Consider the following 18,499-nt stretch of genomic DNA (forward strand, 5'->3'; position numbering starts at 1 on the left):
CGGAGGTGTCCTTTCCAGGAGTTGTAAGATGTGTGGTGTGGCCTGGTCCCTTAAAGACCGGATTCGCGCGTGCGTGCGTGCATGTGTGTGTGTGTGTGTGTGTGCGCGCGCGCGCATGCTTTTTAAGGCAGTTCCCTCGGCATTTGGAGGTTTCCAGGCTAGGGGTTGAATAATAGAAGCTATATAGCTGCCTGCCTACACCATAGCCACAGCAACATGGGATCTGAGCCACATCTGTGACCTACACCACAGCTCACGGCAACGCTGGATCCCCAACCCACTGGGTGAGGCCAGGGATTGAACCCGCATCCTCATGGATACTAGTCGGATTCGTTTCCGTTGCACCACAATGGGAACTTCTTAAGGTCATGATTCTAATGAACCAAGACACCATTGTCTAAAGCCCCCTTAATCCTAGTCCAGCTTCTCCAGATTTCAGGCTCTGCCTCACCAGTCATCTCCCCTCCCACTGGCCAGGAAGGCAGACCTCTTATAGTAGAACCTTAAAGTATATCAGCAAACAGTCCACAGAACAAGTACAAAGAGTCCTTGAGTGTTATTTTTTTTTTCAGCTTCAACTTAACCATCAAGGAATTGGAAATTAAAAGAGAGAGAGAGAGAGATGCCATTTTCCACTCCTAAAATGGCAGAGACTTTTAGAAGACAGGGCTGGCAAGGATTCAGTGGGTTGGGTTCCCGTACCTGCTTCCACTGGGAAGCAGAAATAGAAATAGCCATCCCGCAAAGCAGTGTTGGGTCAGGCACCTTAAAATACTCATAGACTTTGATCATTTATTCCACTTGCACAAATCTAGCCCAAAGAAATAGCAGATTGATGGAAAAAATTGAATCTTCCCACTGTCTGCATTCCTCAGGTGATTTTTCTAAAGACAGATCAGATCCTGCCTCGCCTTTGCTGTCCATCACACTCGGACCACCATCTGACAGTCTCCCAGGGGTCAGAGGGCACCCTTCTCCAACTTCCCTCCCCTTGCACGTGGTCAGGCCACTCCCACCACCTTCTGGTTCTTCCCTCTTTCCACCCACCCCAGGGCCTTTGCACTGATTCCCTGGCCTGGAACCTTACAGAATTCACGTTTCTGTTGGAATGTTGCCTCCATGTTTTATCCAAATCCCTCCCCTTATTCCTATCCTTCTCTGTCCCTCTGCTCTGCTCTGTTTTTTCCTAGCACTTACTCCTATGTAAAGAGTTGTTTTGTTTACTTACGTATTCTGTCTTCCTCTGCAAGCCTGAAACAGACCACATCTGTCCTGGTCTTGCCCACCGTTATTACCCCAGGGCCTGCGTAGTGCCTGGCAGCTATTCCTGCCCCAAACTAAGGATTTGAAAGCATTTCTTTTTCATGTTTGGATTATCTATGCCTCAGATCCCATCCTTTATTACCAGCAATTAAAGAGTTGACTCTGAGGTTTTGGAAAGCATGACACCCTATCTTAGCTGAAGAGTTAACAACAGTGTAAGGAAGAAGAGCAGGGGAATTTTTTTCCAGAAATATCTCAGCACTCACTCAGCCTTCTAGATTCCTAAGATCCAGCTGATCCAGCTGGCTTCCCTAAAAAGCATTTAATGCATCCTTTGTACTATGAACTATATTTTACAGATAGTTTTCAGTGACAAACAGTTGTTCATTTTTGCCTCATAAGAGATCACTTCAACTGCCTTTTTTTTTTTTGTCTTTTTTTGGGCAAAGGCTGAATGAATGTTTATTTTTTTATTTTATTATTATTATTATTATTATTTTTTTGCCATTTCTTGGGCCACTCCCACGGCATATGGGAGGTTCCCAGGCTAGGGGTCTAATCAGAGCTGTAGCTGCCAGCCTATGCCAGAGCCACAACCACTCGGGATCTGAGCCGCGTCTGTGACCTACACCACAGCTCACGGCAACACAGGATCGTTAACCCACTGAGCAAGGGCAGGGATCGAACCCGCAACCTCATGGTTCCTAGTCGGATTCGTTAACCACTGCGCCACGACGGGAACTCCCTATTTTTTTTTTTTTTTTTTTTTTTTTTTTTTTTTTTTTTTTTTTTTTTTTTTTTAGGGCTGCACTTGCAGCATATGGAGCTTCCCAGGCTCTAGGGGTCGAAATGGAGCTGTAGCTGCTGGCCTTACACCACAGCCACAGCAATGCGGGATCTGAGCCGAGTCTATGACCTACACCACAGCTAATGGCAGTGCCAGATACCTGACCCACTGAGCAAGGCCAGGGATTGAACCTGTGCCCTCGTGGATACTAGTCAGATTCATTTCTGCTGAGCTACAACAGGAACTCCCGGAATGAATGTTTTATCGTAACTTCAGTCATTCCTTAGAGTTTTGAGTCTTAATCTTTCTAATTTGATCATTTCATTTCTTATCAATCCAAAGCATGGGAAATCATTGCAGGAACAGAAAATCCAGCCGCAAAATGGCACTTAATGACGCAAAATGGGCCCTAAGATTGATATTAAATCATGGTGAGAAATGCTTCCTACCTTTTAATGCTCCCCAGGCTGCCAGGCTCAATAAACAATTTCCTGTTTAAGGGAACACGTCTTGGCAAAGTGAGAGTCAGTTGGCTCAACCCTATGGTATTGTTATTCTGATGGCTCTCAGGCTGATGTGTTAACAGATGTGTGAGCAGAAGCACCTTGAAGTGACAGGCTGTGAGTGGATGAGAGGTCACCAAAGAGACAGTTCTTTCCCCTGGAATTACAAGTCAGTGATGGGTCATTCTTAAAAACATGTTTCAATTAATCATGTCATATCCATACAATGGAATACCGTTAAAATATCCAGATTCATGTTTTAAAAGAATATGCAATGACAGAAAAACATTAGTTGAGGAAAATCACAGTATGAAACAGCAATCCTATTTGGGAAAAATACAGCCCTGAAAAATACTTTGTAATAGAGGAAAGCTGTGCACTGGAATTTAAGAGTGCTAAATCTTCGTATAATATGGTTTAATATAAACCATCTACAAATAAGAGTATTGTCACTGCTTTTTATTTGTCCTTCTCAATATTTTGTAGATTTTCTGCAACAGGCATGTATTATTTTTATGACTCTGCAAAACCGGTACGTAGGACTTACTGTAATGTGTTTGCATTGGAAGGTCCAGGTTCTCCAGGGAAAGGAGCCCCCGTGTTTCCTGCAGTGTTTCCAGGGGGGCATGGTGGTGCACTCTGGGAGACGGGAGGAGGAGGAAGAAAACACACAAAGTGAGTCACTTTTACTGTTGGAATTTGCTTTTTTTCCCTTTCTCTCCTGGAAGGTACTTTTATAGGCGTGGGGGTTTAGGGTAAGTCTCTCTTCATATGGCTGTGGCTTTACCACTGAAAGCCGCCTGATGTTTGCCTTGTAAATCAGCTTTATGGGAGCCTGTGCCCCTCCCCCTTCAGAACTGTTGTCTGAATCCAGCCTTGCAGGCAGGAGGCTGCTGGAAGATGACTCAACCTTAAATGGGATCTTCACAGCAGCTCTTTTTTTAGGAGGGAAAAGCAAAATCAGTTATCTTCTCTTTGAAATTAGGGGGTTTTTGTTGGCCAGCATTGCCCCCCATGCCTTTCCCCCCAAAAATCATACACTTAGAGCCTTTTAAAGTATGTCTGTTATGACCTACCTGGGTATTTATACATTTTTTAAAAATGGTATTTCTGCATCGTGAACTGTTGGTGACCTGCTTCTAACTCGAAAAAGACTTGCTTTTTGGACCTAAGGCCAAGTGTCTGCCTCACCTCCACCTGCACCTCCTGTCACAGGAAGGAGGAGGGACCTTCGGCTGCCCCCACCCCTCCCCCTCTGCGGGGCTCCTCCCCCCTGCACTGGGTCCCTCCCCCTCCACTCTGCCCCTCCTCCTCTGCAGCTGAGGCCTAACTGTGCCTCTGGTGCCCCCTGCAGGCGAGTGGAGGTTGTACTGTGTGCGTGGAGAGGTGCCCATTGAGGGCAACTTGCTGGAGGTGGCCTGTCACTGCAGCAGCCTGAGGTCCAGGACATCCATGGTTGTCCTCAACGTCCATAAAGCCCTCATCTACCTGTGGCACGGATGCAAAGCCCAGGCCCACACAAAGGAGGTCGGAAGGACTGCGGCAAATAAAATCAAGGAACAGTGAGTGCTGCGTGCCTGAGGGTTGCCTCGTTGCAGGCTGGGTGGAAGGATCCCAAGGTCCCCTTGGCCGTCCTGTGTGCCTAGAGTGACTCACGGTGATGGGGGGGCGGGGTGGGAGGCGCGTTGCCAACGAAGTCGGGGGGTGGGGGGGCCGCGGGGGGCTGATGGTACAAGTGCATGTGACACGCATCCAGCCCAGATCTCCCCTGTGAGGGTTCCCCCACTTCCTGAGGATTTACCTACCTCAGTAAAAAGTAGCTGACGTGAAGCAGCTTCCTTGGAGATGGGATTTGGCTTTTGAATTGTCAGCCTGGAGTCCTTTGCTATTTAAAGAGCAAATTTCTACATGCCTTGGCCCTACAGGTTTAGGATCCAGCATGGTCTCTGCTGCGGCTCGGGTCACTGCTGTGATGTGGGTTCGACCCCCAGCCCCAGAACTTCCGCACTTCACCATGTGGTGGGTGTGGTCAAAAATAAACATTGAGCAAATTTCAGATATCACTTAGGGGATCAGAGTTGGTTTGGTCAGAGCAGTGGAAAGTTTAAGAGCATTTAGTTACAGAGAGTCTGGAAATCACCCACTGTGTCTGTTCAGTGCCTCTTCCTTAGAGGAAAACAGTGTCCCCACCTGAGGCATTACAGGAGCCCCCACGAGGGCTCTTGGGCAAGCAAACCAGGTGCTAGGTCTCTGTCGTCTCCCGGGCAGGCTCCCCCAAGTGCCCACTACCCAGATACTGCGCCCTGTGACTCTGGGCAAGCCAGGGGTAAGGAGCCAAGGAGAAGCTGAGCCACCCGCCACCTGTCCAGGTGGGCTTTTGCTGCCTCTGCGCTCTCTGTAGCCTGTGAAGAACGGCATTGCAGGCTTTCAAGGAACCCCAGTGCCCCATCCCCCAGGCGTCAGCGGATGCCCAGCAGTTCTTCAGCCCACCTGGGAGGACCTTGGTGACACCTGTACAGTAGAAATGAAGGGTGTCCCAGGGCCACTTCCCACCTGGTGCAATGGTTTAAAATCCACTCTCTGGGCACCACGACGGATGGTGTGGCATGGCATGTCCCCAGGACTGTGCTGACAACCCTTCCAGCAGGCAGACAGCTGTGAAGGAAGATGTTTCGTCTTGAAATGTCATTGTGAGGCGCAGGGAGCTGGCAGGGATGAGGAGCAAGGTTTGGCAGGTCTCCCAGGGTGCTCATGGTCCCTGCAGTTCTTCCCTGGACCATGGGGGAAAAGCATGACGAGTCACACACTCCCTCCTTCAGCCAAAACATGCTGGACCCCAGCCTGGTGCCACGCACAGGCTTAGGGACAGGGCTCTGGTACGGGACCCACCCAGCTCGGGATGAGGAATGGAAAACACGTATGTTACATATAAAACGTATATCATTTTCATCATGTCTCTTTGTCATCATACGTTTCTAAGGGCAACCCCCAGCCACACGTAATCACTCTCAACTATGCTGCAAAGCATATTTCCCTTCATTTCAAGAAGTGTTTTAGCTGGAAAGCAGAAGAGAGGTGAACCCATCTCCAGATTCAGTCTTGAATGATTTTGTGCTGCCGACACTTCCCGGCCTCACGAAAACTCCCGTGCTCTCTCTCTCTCCTTACAGATGTCCCCTAGAGGCAGGGCTGCACAGTAGCAGCAAAGTGACAATTCACGAATGTGACGAAGGGTCAGAGCCCTTGGGGTTCTGGGACGCGTTGGGGCGGAGAGACCGGAAAGCCTACGACTGCATGCTTCAAGGTAACCCCCAGCCCGGAGCCTCTGCCTGCAGGTTCACCCGGTACCTATATACACGCACGTGCTCCACACAGCACAGGGCGAATGGCTCCCAGGCAGGTCTTCCTGGGCCAGCAACCCAACAAGGAGGCTAAATAGTGTGTCTGACTAATCATGATGCTAAAGGGAAACTTGCTATGTCAGAAATGAGGTCCAGGGGAAAGAGGTGGAGAGTTAAAAAGAAAAAAGATGGGAGTTCCCATTGTGGCTCAGTGGGTTACGAACCCGACTAGCACCCATGAGAATGCGGGTTCGATCCCTGCCCTTGTTTAGTGGGTTTAAGATCCTGTGTGGCTGTGGCTGGTAGCTGCAGCTTGAACTCAACCCCTAGCTCGGGAACTTCCATATGTCACAGGTGAGCCCTAAAAAGAAAAGGAAAAAAAGATGACTTCCAGGGGAAATCACACAGGGCTCCATGGAAGACACAGCACTTACACAAAGCCTTGGAGGTGGAGGAATGACCTTCTTGGTTAGGAAGGCGAGAGGAGCACAGAGTGAACCTCTGGAACAAGATGCTTTTGGTTTGGCCAGTCATTCAGGGTGCAGGGATATAGTGGGGTTTAAATTAGAAAGTAGGTCTTGTCTTTAAATCACAAAATACAGATCAACTTAAATACAGAATAACATGAGAAAAACCAATAATACAGTTTTGGATGTTAGACACTGTCTAAACACTTGCTATACATTAACTCATTTAGTGCCCACAACCCAACACACGCTGTTCTTTACACCAGTGGGAAACGGAGGCCTGGGGAGGCCAACCAGCTTGCTGCAGGTTGGACAACACAGAGCATCCTCAGAACCACTCCTTTATACTGCCTCTCAGTTTTCACAAACTTTTACATGGGTTGTTTTTTTGTTTTTTGTTTTTTGGTTTTTTTTTTTGGTCTTTTCAGGGCCGTACCCGTGGCATATGGAGGTTCCCAGGGTAGGAGTCGAATCAGAGCTATAACTGCCAGCCTACACAGAGCCACAGCAATGCCAGATCTGAGCCATGTCTGCAACCTGCACCACAGCTCACGGCAATGCCAGATCCTTAACCCACTGAGCCAGGCCAGGGATTGAACCCACGTCCTCATGGATACCAGTCAGATTCATTTCTGCCGAGCCACAATGGGAACTCCAACATAGGTTTTTAAAAGAGAGTAGAGGAGTTCCCTAGCCAGCTTAGCAGGTTAAGGATCTGGCATTGTCAGTGCAGCTGCTGTGGCATGGGTTCGATCCCTGGCCTGGGAACTTTCACATGCCACAGGCATGTTGACCCTTGAACAACGTGGAGGTCAGGGGTCAATCCCCCCACAGAACTGAAAATCCACATATAACTTAACTCCCCCTCAAAATTTTTTATTTATTTTATTTTTTTTAGGGCCACACCCTCAGCACATGGAGGTTCCTAGGCTAGGAGTTGAATCAGAGCTGTAGCTGCTGGCCTACACCACAGCCACAGCAATGCTGGATCCTTAAACCACTGAGCAAGGCCAGGGATCAAACCCACAACCTCATGGGTCCTAGTTGGGTTCGTTGTCCACTGACCCATGACGGGAACTCCGAAATTCATATTTTTTTTTAACAGGCATAATGATTCATGCATTGATAAGGAAGAAACAGCAACGTGATTGCTTTATGGTTGCCTAGTGTCACTGATACAAGTGCTTCACAGCAGCCCAGCCTGTATACTAATGAATGAATATTTACCAGTTTTTATGGCAGGCAGTTTTACAGTCATATTCCTAATGCAGTACCCAAAACACGGTTTCCCAGGCCAGGGATTTAACCCCAAGCCATAGCAGTGACCTGAGCTGCTACAGTGACAAATGGTGGATCCTTAACTTGATGTGCCACCAGGGAACTTCAAAACAGTTACATTTTTTTAAAAAAATTACTTATCCATGATGATAGACTGATATGCAGTTTCTCCAGTTACAAGAGAGCCATACTATAAAGGAATGTAATTATTTGAAAACCAAGTTATCAAGGAGTAAGAAAACATATTATTAACTTTAGACTAAATATCATTCACCTTATGTCTATTAGGATAGATTAATATCTACATTATATTTGATGCATTCATGACATACCTAAATTTTCCCAATTCTTCTAGGCTACGCAGTTCATCTATGAGTTTTTTCAAATTGTCACAAATCTCTAAAAAATTCCAATATATTTGTTGAAGTATCTCCATGTGTAAGTGGACCCGTGCAGTTCAAATCTGTATTGTTCAAGGGTCAATTGTAATGCATATTGATGACGGAATATTGTAACGCATATTGATGATGGAAATGTTTGAAAGCACAAAGAAGAAATAAAATAAGTTCCTATGATCGCATCTCACAAAGATGTGAACCAGAAGTAACATTTCTTTGTTTAATGCTTTTTAGGGCTGCACCTGCAGCATATGGATGTTCCCAGGCTAGGAGTCGAATAAGAACCGTAGCCGCTGGCCTACACCACAGCCACAGTCACACCAGATCCAAGCCACGTGTTGCAACCTACACCACAGCTCACGGCAATGCTGGATCCTTAATCTTCTGAGTGAGGCCAGGGATCAAACCTGCATCCTCATGGATATTAGTCAAATTCGTTTCTGCTGTGCCACGACCGGAACTCCAATATGTATATTTATTTAAATATATAAACAATTTACACATACTACTTTATTTAAATAATGCATGTTTCAATACACACATTAAAATATATTTATATTTATGTATATAAGTGCATGTGTTTATTTAAATGTATTTTAATTAGTTAAAATTTGGATGGGTTTGGCACAAAAAAACTAACAACTTTGGATAGCATTCATTGTACACACTGTTTTAACCCGCTTTTTCCCTCTAATTTATTATGAATAATTTCCCAAACCCTGTGTTAATATTTAGACTTTTAATGGCTGCAGGATATCTCATGAAGTATTTTGTAATATATGCCACTCTCGCCTTAACCTGTGTCCTGTAATTGGAGAGCTGAGTCGTTTGCAGTTCTTCTCTATTAAAACAGTAATACACAGCGAATAATTTTCAGCATCATCTGCATTCATTTCTAGTCAGGGTAACTTCCTAGACATGGAACTCCTGTGCTGAGGTTATAAAAGGTCATTGGCTTCAACTTCCATTCTCCCCAGCAATATACAAACGTGTACATTTCAGAGCATAATCATAGCCTTCTGATTATTTCTTCCTCTTTGCCAACAGTGGCGGTAGAAATTGCTGTCTAAACACTGTTATAACTTACTGTTATAACAGTTAAATGTTTTCTCTGTGTATTTCATAGCCATTTGTATGTCTGTTTAGGTGAATATTTGTGCCTTTAGCACATTTGTTTAGACATTTATTGTTTCCTTATAATAAGAATGTTAATAGCACCCATTTTGTCACTTGCCATTTCCTTTTGTTTGGCTGGGGTGCCTTTTCTGCAACGAAATTTTTCAACTGTATGTTGTTCAATGCATAAATCTCTTCTCCTTGAATTACTTCTTTTGCAGTTATGATTAAAAAGGCCTTCCCCACCTCCAAGTTGAGATAAATCTTACCTCTTTTTATGCTCATGTTTTATGGTTTCTTTCATGTTGTACATTAATTCTCTAAATTCACCTTGAATTGGCTTTGGTGCATATTTTGTCTTTAGCTTTTGTTCTCTTTTCTTTCAAAGATCCTGGAAATTTTAACTTCACACCCCGCCTGTTCATCCTCAGCAGCTCTTCTGGTGATTTCTCAGCCACGGAGTTCATGTACCCTGCCCGAGACCCCTCTGTGGTCAATTCCATGCCCTTCTTGCAGGAAGACCTGTACAGCGCCCCCCAGCCAGGTATGGCCCGCAGAGGGGGTAGTGGTGCTGAGCCAGCAGATGGCACGCCTTCCAAAAAGCCTTTTACTTGCAAATCAAGTAATTCATTAAGCAGTTTGTATTTACCAAGTGCACTTTCTTATATTATTTAATCCTCACACCTCCCCTTAAGGAAACTGACATCAGTTCCATACAGCATATAAAAATGACCCTCAGTGAGTCAACTCACCCAAATTCATCAGTTAAGAATAGCTTGAGTACAACTGTGTCAGATCTGAGTCTCTGCTGTTTTCTCAGCTTTCCCTCCATCTTGCTGCTTCATGGTCTCCAGATGGCTGCCCCTGCTCCAGCCATCATGATTCTATTCAAAACATAAGAGCAGGAAGAAGGGCATTGATGGCCATGGCCGTGACTCTCCCTTTTATCATCCCAGAAGCCCCCCGCAGACTTCAGTCTACATCCCCCCCAGCCAGAACTCTGCCCTGTGGCTGCCCCCAGCTACAGGGGAGCCCTGGGAAAGCAAGAGTCCAAGGAACAGAGGCCTGGGAGTGTCTACAGAGTGAGTGAGAGAGCAGTGCCTACCGTACGAGGCCGCACAGCAGGACCAAGGCTCTTGCCTGTCTTCTTATCCCAAATCCGGGCTGTTTCCACTTGACCGGCCCCTCAAGACAGAACCTCTGTGCTGGTGTTGTGGTTGGGACAGTCACAGTCAGCAGAGACCGGGCTGTAAAGATGCTGGACTGAGATCAGCTGCCCTGGCCTCATAGCATCTCTGCTCTCACATCAGAGTCTAGAGTGGCAGCCAGGACACTCTCAGACACTGGCAGCCTCAGTCCCCACCTTCAAAGCCTGACTGGTGCACACATCATACTGGCAAAGTCTAGCGAGTGTCTTGAAAGGGGCTGCTCCTCACCTCCTTCGTCCTAAGGATCAGCTTGGGTTACCAGCCTCCAGGGGGCTTTTCAGGCATGTGGTTATCGCAGGATCCTGAGAGGTGGGCCAGGGAGGGACTCAGGCCAGGAGGACTGGGAGTCAGGCTGATGGTTTGCTGAAGAGAAAAAGGGGGCAACACTTGGTCTTTAAGGCCTGTTTCTAAAAGAGCCAAAGACTTAAATCACCTGCAGATAAGCCCTACAAGGGACATGAGAATTGATGACATGCGTGGTGTCCTTCTGTGTTTCATCTACTCTTTGGGGAGCCGTGGTGCTGACAACCCCTTGGGAGGCATGCATGTTATCTGTCCCATTCTTGGCACCTGCCAGGACCCAGAAGAGCAGCCAGGGGGTGGGGCGAGGGTAAGGGGGAGGGACCCACATCATCAACGCTGTCTCTGCCTAGAGGTGCTTCCCCACTTAACCTTCAAAGGGCCGAGACATCACAGAGACCCTCTCTTTGTCCCTGAGTTTACCTGCCCAAGGGATTCTCCCACTGACCAGGGTGGGAGGGGGCATCCGTCAGGCTTGGGGAGGGGTCCCCGATGGTCTGGTCTGCTCTGCCTTCGCAGCACTTTTCCTCGTGGACAATCACCACGAGGTGTACCTCTGGCAAGGCTGGTGGCCCATCGAGAACAAGATCACCGGCTCCGCCCGCATCCGCTGGGCTTCCGACCGGAAGAGCGCCATGGAGACGGTGCTGCAGTACTGCCGAGGTGAGGCTGCTGAGGCACCGGCTGGCCTGACCCGCAGGCTGGCTGTAGACTGGGTTCAAGTCCCAGTCCGGGCATTCTTTCTTGCTGCCGACAGCCATGAAACCTTGCTGTTCCCTTTAACTTTCTGAGGCTCTTTCATTTTGAAATTAGCTGCAGCATGAAGGAGCTTTCATTTTTCTTTTTTAAAATTGAAATAGAATTGATGTATATAATATTACATAAGTTACAGGTGTACAACTGTGATTCATAGTTTTAAAGGCTATAACAAATATTAGCCATATTCCCTCTGTTGTACTGTATATCCTTGTAGCTTATTTTGTTCCCGACAGTTTATTCCTCTTAATCACATGCCCCACATTGCCCCTCCCCCATAGCAAACCAGTGCATATCATTTTTCTCTTTTATATTATGAGACTGGCCAACTTGTCACCCTCGAGGTTAGCAGTGGTGTTGTGGGTTGCCCAGCCTAGTGAAAAGCCTTCTGCACACAGGATTAATTGTGCTGTGGGACATGCAAGCTCCATCCATGCACTGTCCTCACGCAGCTTCACCCCATCAGAGAGTAACAGGCTCCCCCAAATGGGCTGGAAGGCCAGGGTCAACCCTTCTGTCATTCCTTATGGTTTTTAGTATTATATCTAAAAAGAATGATTGATCCCTGGCCCAGGAACTTCTGCATGCCCGCGGGCACAGCCAAAAATAAATAAAAATTTGAAAATACAAAGAAGTAGAAAGATCTGGAGTCAATTCGTGTTGTCAGTTCTACCAGCCACCTGAAATTTATAGTCCTGTACATACCATGAAGATGGCAGTGATTAGTTTACCTGAATTTTTAAGATTTCAAGGATTAGTGTCACTGAATAAGGACAGTTGATTTTCTCTTGCAAAGCTCTTTCATGACAACTTATTAAACTTCCCACCAAATGTTTAAGCTCTATAAAGTGGCTTCTAAAATACTACCATCAGGAGTTCCCATTGTGGTGCAGCAGAAATGAGTCCAACTAGTATCCATGAGGATGCAGGTTCGATCCCTGGCCTCACTCAGTGGGTTAAGGATCTGGCATTTCCGTGAGCTGTGATGTAGGCCACAGATGAGGCTTGGATCCCACATTGCTGTGCCTGTGGCGTAGGCCAGGCAGCTGCAGCTCTGATTCGACCCCTAGCCTGGGAACCTCCATATGCCACGGGTGTGGCCCTTAAAAAATTTTAAATAATAATAAAATGCTCCCATCAGCTGTTTCATTCCCACTGAACTCAGCGCTGTGTTAGGAAATCTAAGGATTACTTCACAGGTAAATCTGGGAGGAGAGAAATGTCCCACCCCAGAAGCCACTGGGAGAGAAGCTTTCTTAGCTCCGGACCAGGGACTGGAAGTGTTTTGTTAAGTTCAGGAACTTTAGAGTCAGATCCAGTCCAGGCACTGTTACATGTAGTCACATGCAAATGTATGCATAAAATTAACATTGTGTGTACACATCCATGAATCACTCATAAGTTCAATTTAAAGCCTAAAGTCCAGCAATGCAAAGATCTCAGGGGAAATCAGAGAAAGACGGGTCTTGGGGCCCAGGCGGGGTCTGCTGACATCTGCATTTTGTGTGACCCGCAGGAAAAAACATCAAGAAGCCGCCCCCCAAGTCTTACCTCATCCACGCTGGTCTAGAACCCCTGACCTTCACCAACATGTTCCCCAGCTGGGAGCACAGAGAAGACATCGCAGAAATCACGGAAATGGTGAGCCCTTCCCCGGCGAGGTGGCGCCCCGCCTTTCTGGTTGTAGGGCAGCTCCACCCCGGGAAGCAGCGGTCAGTGGTTCTCATGTGAGGGCGCGTGGTCTCCTTCCCAACACGTTGACGCCTCTGGGTAGAATCGATTTAGGAAGAGGAAATGCTGGAGGAGAAATCAGTGGAACTGTGTGGGTCATTTTCTCCATTTTTTTGGTGCTCAGGTCCAAAAACTTAAAAGCAAAGGAGAATTTTTTTTTTTTTGTCTATAGTCTTTACAGGGCCGCACCCGTGGCATATGGAGGTTCCCAGGCTAGCGGTTTAATTGGAGCTGTAGCCGCCAGCCTACACCACAGCCACAGCCACGCCAGATCCAAGCTGTGTCTGTGACCTACACCACAGCTCACGGCAACACCAGATCCTTAACCCACTGAGTGAGGCCAGGGATCAAACCTGCAACCTCTTGGTTCCTAGTCAGATTTGTTTCTGCTGAGCCATGATGGGAACTCCAAGCAAAGGTGAATTTAATTATTTTGGAGATGATGTATAAATTAAAGCAGCCGCCTCAGAGTTCCTGTGGTGGCTCAGTGGGTTAAGAACCCGACATGGTGTCCATGAGGATGAAGTTTGATCCCTGGCTTCGCTCAGTGGGTTAAAGATCCAGTGTAACTGTGGCATAGGTCTCAGCTGAAGCTCCAGTTCAACCCCTTAAAAAATTTAATAAAAGGGAGTTCCCTTCGTGGCTCAGCAGAAATGAATCTGACTGGCACCCATCAGGACGCAGGTTCAATCCCTGGCCTCACTCAGTGGGTTAAGGATCTGGCATTGCTGTGAGCTGTGGCGTAGGTCACAGATGCAGATCGAATCCTGCATTTCTGTGGCTGTGGTGTAGGCCGGTGGCTACAGCTCCAACCCCTAGCCTGGGGAACCTCCATATGCCGTGAGTGTGGCTCTAAAAAGATGAAAAATAAAACAAAATTTAATATTTAAAAAAAGCGCACCTGTCCCTTCCTCTGTCAGCTAAAAATCCACTGCTTTTCAAAGTCCGTATAAAGCACCACAAATGGCCTCATGTCCCAGATGTTAACACTGGATCTGAGGAGACACAAAACAAGCCCATGATGAGTTAACCTGCTCAGATAACTCGGGGCATGAGCCCCTCCTGATAAGGTATTATAACCTCTTTGCCAGAATGGTATCCTTTCCAACTGCACAGAAGAGAGGATGCTTATGACAGCTACATAGAATGTCTTAATTTATGAGTTTTGAACATTGTTCACCATAGCCATTCCGGAGGTGGGGGGCAGGTGGTGAGAAATATGTTTGTTGCATTTAGATGACGGGGCGGGGGGGGGCGGACACGGGTATTTGATAGGAGGCCTGAGTCCTTTGAAACAGGCAAAGCGCCCTGCTGCTTGACCGCAGAGAGGGTCTGTTTAGTCTCGGCTGCCGATCCTGACCTCTCTCTGGAGCCCCAAGGGTGACCTTCACAGGTCAGGGCTCAGGCAGCCTGGGAGCCAACAGGCACAGCCAGGGGGCTCTGTCTACGATGACTGTGTCACCTGGGAGACCTCAGAGCTCTAGGGACGGAGAGCATGGTCCAAGTTCAAGGACCTGTCTCCAGCTCCGTCTCACGTTCCCTTAGCTGGTGATGGGCTCTGGGTTGTCCTGTGCAGCCTGAGGGCTGTGGGCCAGGGAGCTGGCAGGCTGTGATGACAGTTCACTAGGAGCCACTCTGTGCCAGGCACTGCTCTGAATGCTCCGTATTTCCCCCTGGAATTTTCCCAGTAGTCCATTAAAATCCGTGGTCTCACCTCCATTTCACTGGCAGAGGAGCTGCGGGATAGACACACGGCCTCAGGTCAGGTGCAGACCTCAGCCACCTGCCTCTTCTCACAGCATCGTTCCCAACCCCCCACTGCGCCCCCCCCGCCCCCAGGGAAGCAGCCCACTGGGGGGGTCCCAAGTTTAACGGAGGAAGATCATTTACTAGGAATAACCTGCTCAGATGAAATGCAGACAGTGGTTGGGAAAAAAAAAAGGCAAGGCCCAGCCTATTCTAGATGGTTTCTCTCTCTCTCTCCCTCTCTCTCTCTTTCTTTTTTTTTAATGGAGGCTCCCAGGCTAGGGGTCACATTGGAGTTGTAGCCGCCAGCCTACACCACAGCCACAGCAACGCCAGATCTGAGCCGTGTCTGTGACCTACACCACAGCTCACTGCAACACCGGATCCTTAACCCACTGAGCGAAGCCAGAGATCAAACTCACATCCTGGTGGATACTAGTTGGATTCAATACTGCTGAGCCATGACGGGAACTCCTAGATGCATTTTCTTACCTTCTTTTTCTACTGAGGATTAAAAGATGGGGGGCGTTCCTGCCATGACACCGTGGGTTAAGAATCCAAGTGCAGCAGCCAGGTTGCTGTGGAGGTGTGGGTTTTTATCCTCAACCCGGTGCAGTGGGTTAGAGGATCTGGTGTTGCCACAGCTTTGGGTAGCTTCTGTGGCTCAGATTCAATCCCTGGCCCAGGAACTTCCATATGCCGTGGGTGCAGCCATAAATTAAAAAAAAAAAAAATGGTATTTAAGGGGATGCTAGAGATGGTGATTCCTTTTAAGGTTGTTTTTAAGTACCTGTAAACAGGACTTCCTGTTGTGGCGTAGCAGGTTAAGAACCTGACTAGTATCCATGAGGATGCAGCTTCAATCCCTGGTCTCGCTCAGTGGGTTAAGGATCCAGCGTTGCTGTGGCTGTGATGTAGGCCAGCAGCTGCAGCTCCAATTCAGCCCCTAGCCCAGGAACTTCCATATGCAGCTGGTGTGGTCCTAAAAAGAAAAAAATAAACAAATACCCATAAACAAAGTCCATTATTTGGAGGCTTCTGGTGTTTCAGCTTCATATTTAATCACCTTCTGGATAATTCACTTGGGTGATATTCCCTGAACTTTTTTTCCTGGTCTATCCGGGGCGAGGGTGGGCACCAAAAGTCGGGGGGGAGAGGGGGATTCTCCAGGCCGGGATAGCGTGTTTGCAGGTGCATGATGAGATGTGGTCCGCTCTTTGCCCCCTCCTCTCCTCCAGGACACGGAAGTTTCTAACCAGATCACCCTGGTGGAGGATGTCCTGGCCAAGCTCTGTAAGACCATCTACCCCCTGGCTGACCTTCTGGCCAGGCCACTGCCCGAAGGGGTTGATCCTCTGAAGCTGGAGATTTATCTCACGGATGAAGACTTTGAGGTAAGTGCCTCTTCGGGCGGGAGGGTGGTTGAGCCTCCCGCCTGGCTGGTCAGAGGGTCCCTCACACAGCCACTGGGCATTTCTTTCGCTCGCAGTTTGCACTAGACATGACCCGAGAGGAATACAATGCACTGCCCGCCTGGAAGCAGGTGAACCTGAAGAAAGCAAAAGGTCTGTTCTGAGTGACGAGAGATGCTGGCGGAACCCCATGGTCACGTTCCGTCCCACTGGGCCAGGATGTTTTGCAGAGCTGGGGAGGGAGGGGTTAGTCTTTTAAAAAAATATTTTTTTTTTTTTCGTCCACATCTTCAAAATATGAAGTGACCAGCTCTCCTGCTTGTTTGGGAGTTGTGTATTTTGTAAATGTTTCTGAGAACTCTTTGGATCCACTGTTTTCCACGATTCATCAGGCGATGTTCCTACGGTACCCGAGTCCCTCTGTGCACTTAAGCAGCAGGTCCTTGGCTGTGGCCGTGACCCTGCCCTCCTGCTCCAGGGAAGCGTTGCCTCATTTTTTTTTTTTTTTTTTGGTTTTTTTTTTGGAAGCGGTTCTCTTTATAAAGTGTTATTTTGATAGTTTGTGGATTCTAAAATATATATATATTTATATAAACACCGTATAAATCAAATATGTATTTAACGAAGCAATATGTATTCATTCACTTTTAAGATTTTTTTTTTTTTTTTTGGTGTCAAAAGAATAGTAAAAGGTAGCTGGAGTTGCTTCTATGGAGTTAGTTCTGCCACCGAGGTGGACTTTCACATGTGTTCAGAAGCATCTCCTTCGCATTAAGCCTGACTCGTTCTGAGTACTACTTGCGGTGCTAAGGTGAACAAAGAATTTACATGTCCTGACACAGGCTCACAAGACCCTGTGTGAGGCCACCTTGCTTCCTTACTGTGCCCTGCCCCAAATGTATAGTGCCTTGTTTTATGTACAGTTTCTATACAGAAAAGTTGGCTCTGCATTTTTTGACGATGGTTTGAAACATTACCATTTTACTCTAAAATAGTAGAAATTAAAAAAAAAAAAACAAACCTCAATTTCTCATACCTGTTGTACACATGAAACATGTCATTTGGCGCTGGAGGACTCCAAAATAAAAGCTTCAGAATAAACACGACAGTGGATTGACTGGTTCTCATTGCGTGCCTTTCAGAAAGATGTTTCCTTTATAAATGGTAACTCGGGACCCATAGTTCACCCTTCAGTAGTAACTGCTGTAACTTTTCCTTTAACTCAGGGCAGGATGTTATACAAGGTCATCAGCCTAAATCAATAGAGTGTCGACCCAGAAAATGAGTTCTCAGTACTTTGTTGAAGACATATTTCTGCAAGTCATCATTCAACAGACGTTCTTTACCTTCAACTATGCCTGTATCTCAAATTCAAGATCACAGTGCCTTTTTAAAAATATTGACTGTAGAAGGTATTTTAGAAAACTTGTTTGTCTTTTTAGGGCCACACCTGCAGTATATGAAGGGTCCCAGGCCAGGGGTCCAGTCAGACCTGTAGCCGCCAGCCTACGCTGCCGCCACGCAGGATCCGAGCAGCGTCTGCGACCTACACTACAGCTCATGGCAACGTCAGATCCCTGACCCACAGAGCAAGGCCAGGGATCAAACCCTTGTCCTCATGGATGCTAATCAGGTTCACTAACCACTGAGCCACGACAGGAACTCCCTAGAAAACTTTTAAAACTCCTCACCAGCGCTTATGTTCTTAAAACCTAAAATCCAAAGAAAAAGAACCTGAAAAAGAATAGCTATATCTATGGAGTTCCCACTGTAGTACAGTGGGCTAAAAATCTGACTGCAGCAGCTTAGGTCTCTGTTGGAGATACGGGATCCATCCCTAGCCCAGTGCAGTGGGATAAAGGATCCAGCATTGCTGCAACTGTGGGATAGGTCACAGCTACAGCTTGGATCCAGTCCCCAACCTAGGAACTTCCATATGCTGCAAGTGTGGCCATGAAAAAAAAAGCTATATATATATATATATATACACATACATACATATATGTGTATATATATATATATATGTATATGTATAAATGAATCCCTTTGCTGTACCCTGGAAACACAACATTGGGGGCTTTTTAAATGATTTTTTTTTTTCCATCATAGCTGGTTTACAGTGTCCTGTCAATTTTCTACTGTACAGCAAGGGGACCCAGTCACACATACATATATATATATACGTTCTTTTTT

General features: G+C 47.1%; 1 protein-coding gene and 1 long non-coding RNA gene across 52 annotated transcripts in view; one reads left to right on the forward strand and one right to left on the reverse strand.

The window, feature by feature from the left end:
• The window catches only part of SVIL (supervillin), a 285,309-nt gene extending 267,902 nt beyond the window's left edge, over positions 1 to 17,407 (forward strand). For all 50 annotated transcript variants that reach the window (XM_021064753.2, XM_084980005.1, XM_021064767.2 and 47 more), the window contains 8 exons: positions 3,123 to 3,228; positions 3,908 to 4,115; positions 5,724 to 5,857; positions 9,542 to 9,697; positions 11,181 to 11,324; positions 12,934 to 13,058; positions 16,133 to 16,288; positions 16,384 to 17,407. In XM_021064753.2, coding sequence (XP_020920412.1) covers positions 3,123 to 3,228; positions 3,908 to 4,115; positions 5,724 to 5,857; positions 9,542 to 9,697; positions 11,181 to 11,324; positions 12,934 to 13,058; positions 16,133 to 16,288; positions 16,384 to 16,470 — 1,116 coding nt within the window. In that variant the 3' untranslated portion in view covers positions 16,471 to 17,407. The remainder of the gene's footprint in view (positions 1 to 3,122; positions 3,229 to 3,907; positions 4,116 to 5,723; positions 5,858 to 9,541; positions 9,698 to 11,180; positions 11,325 to 12,933; positions 13,059 to 16,132; positions 16,289 to 16,383) is intronic.
• LOC146399487 (uncharacterized) overlaps positions 9,798 to 18,499 on the reverse strand; it is a 49,989-nt gene continuing 41,287 nt past the window's right edge. For both annotated transcript variants that reach the window (XR_014817857.1, XR_014817858.1), the window contains 4 exons: positions 14,050 to 14,143; positions 10,590 to 13,214; positions 10,259 to 10,400; positions 9,798 to 10,037 (listed from right to left, as the gene is read on the reverse strand). This is a non-coding gene — a long non-coding RNA (uncharacterized LOC146399487). The remainder of the gene's footprint in view (positions 10,038 to 10,258; positions 10,401 to 10,589; positions 13,215 to 14,049; positions 14,144 to 18,499) is intronic.

This window comes from Sus scrofa, chromosome 10 (assembly GCF_054392235.1).
Source record: "Sus scrofa isolate SSC_HxYL_T2T_F1_AM1 chromosome 10, Sscrofa_HxYL_maternal_Yorkshire_Landrace_v2.0, whole genome shotgun sequence".
Classification (NCBI taxonomy): Eukaryota; Metazoa; Chordata; class Mammalia; order Artiodactyla; family Suidae; genus Sus; species Sus scrofa.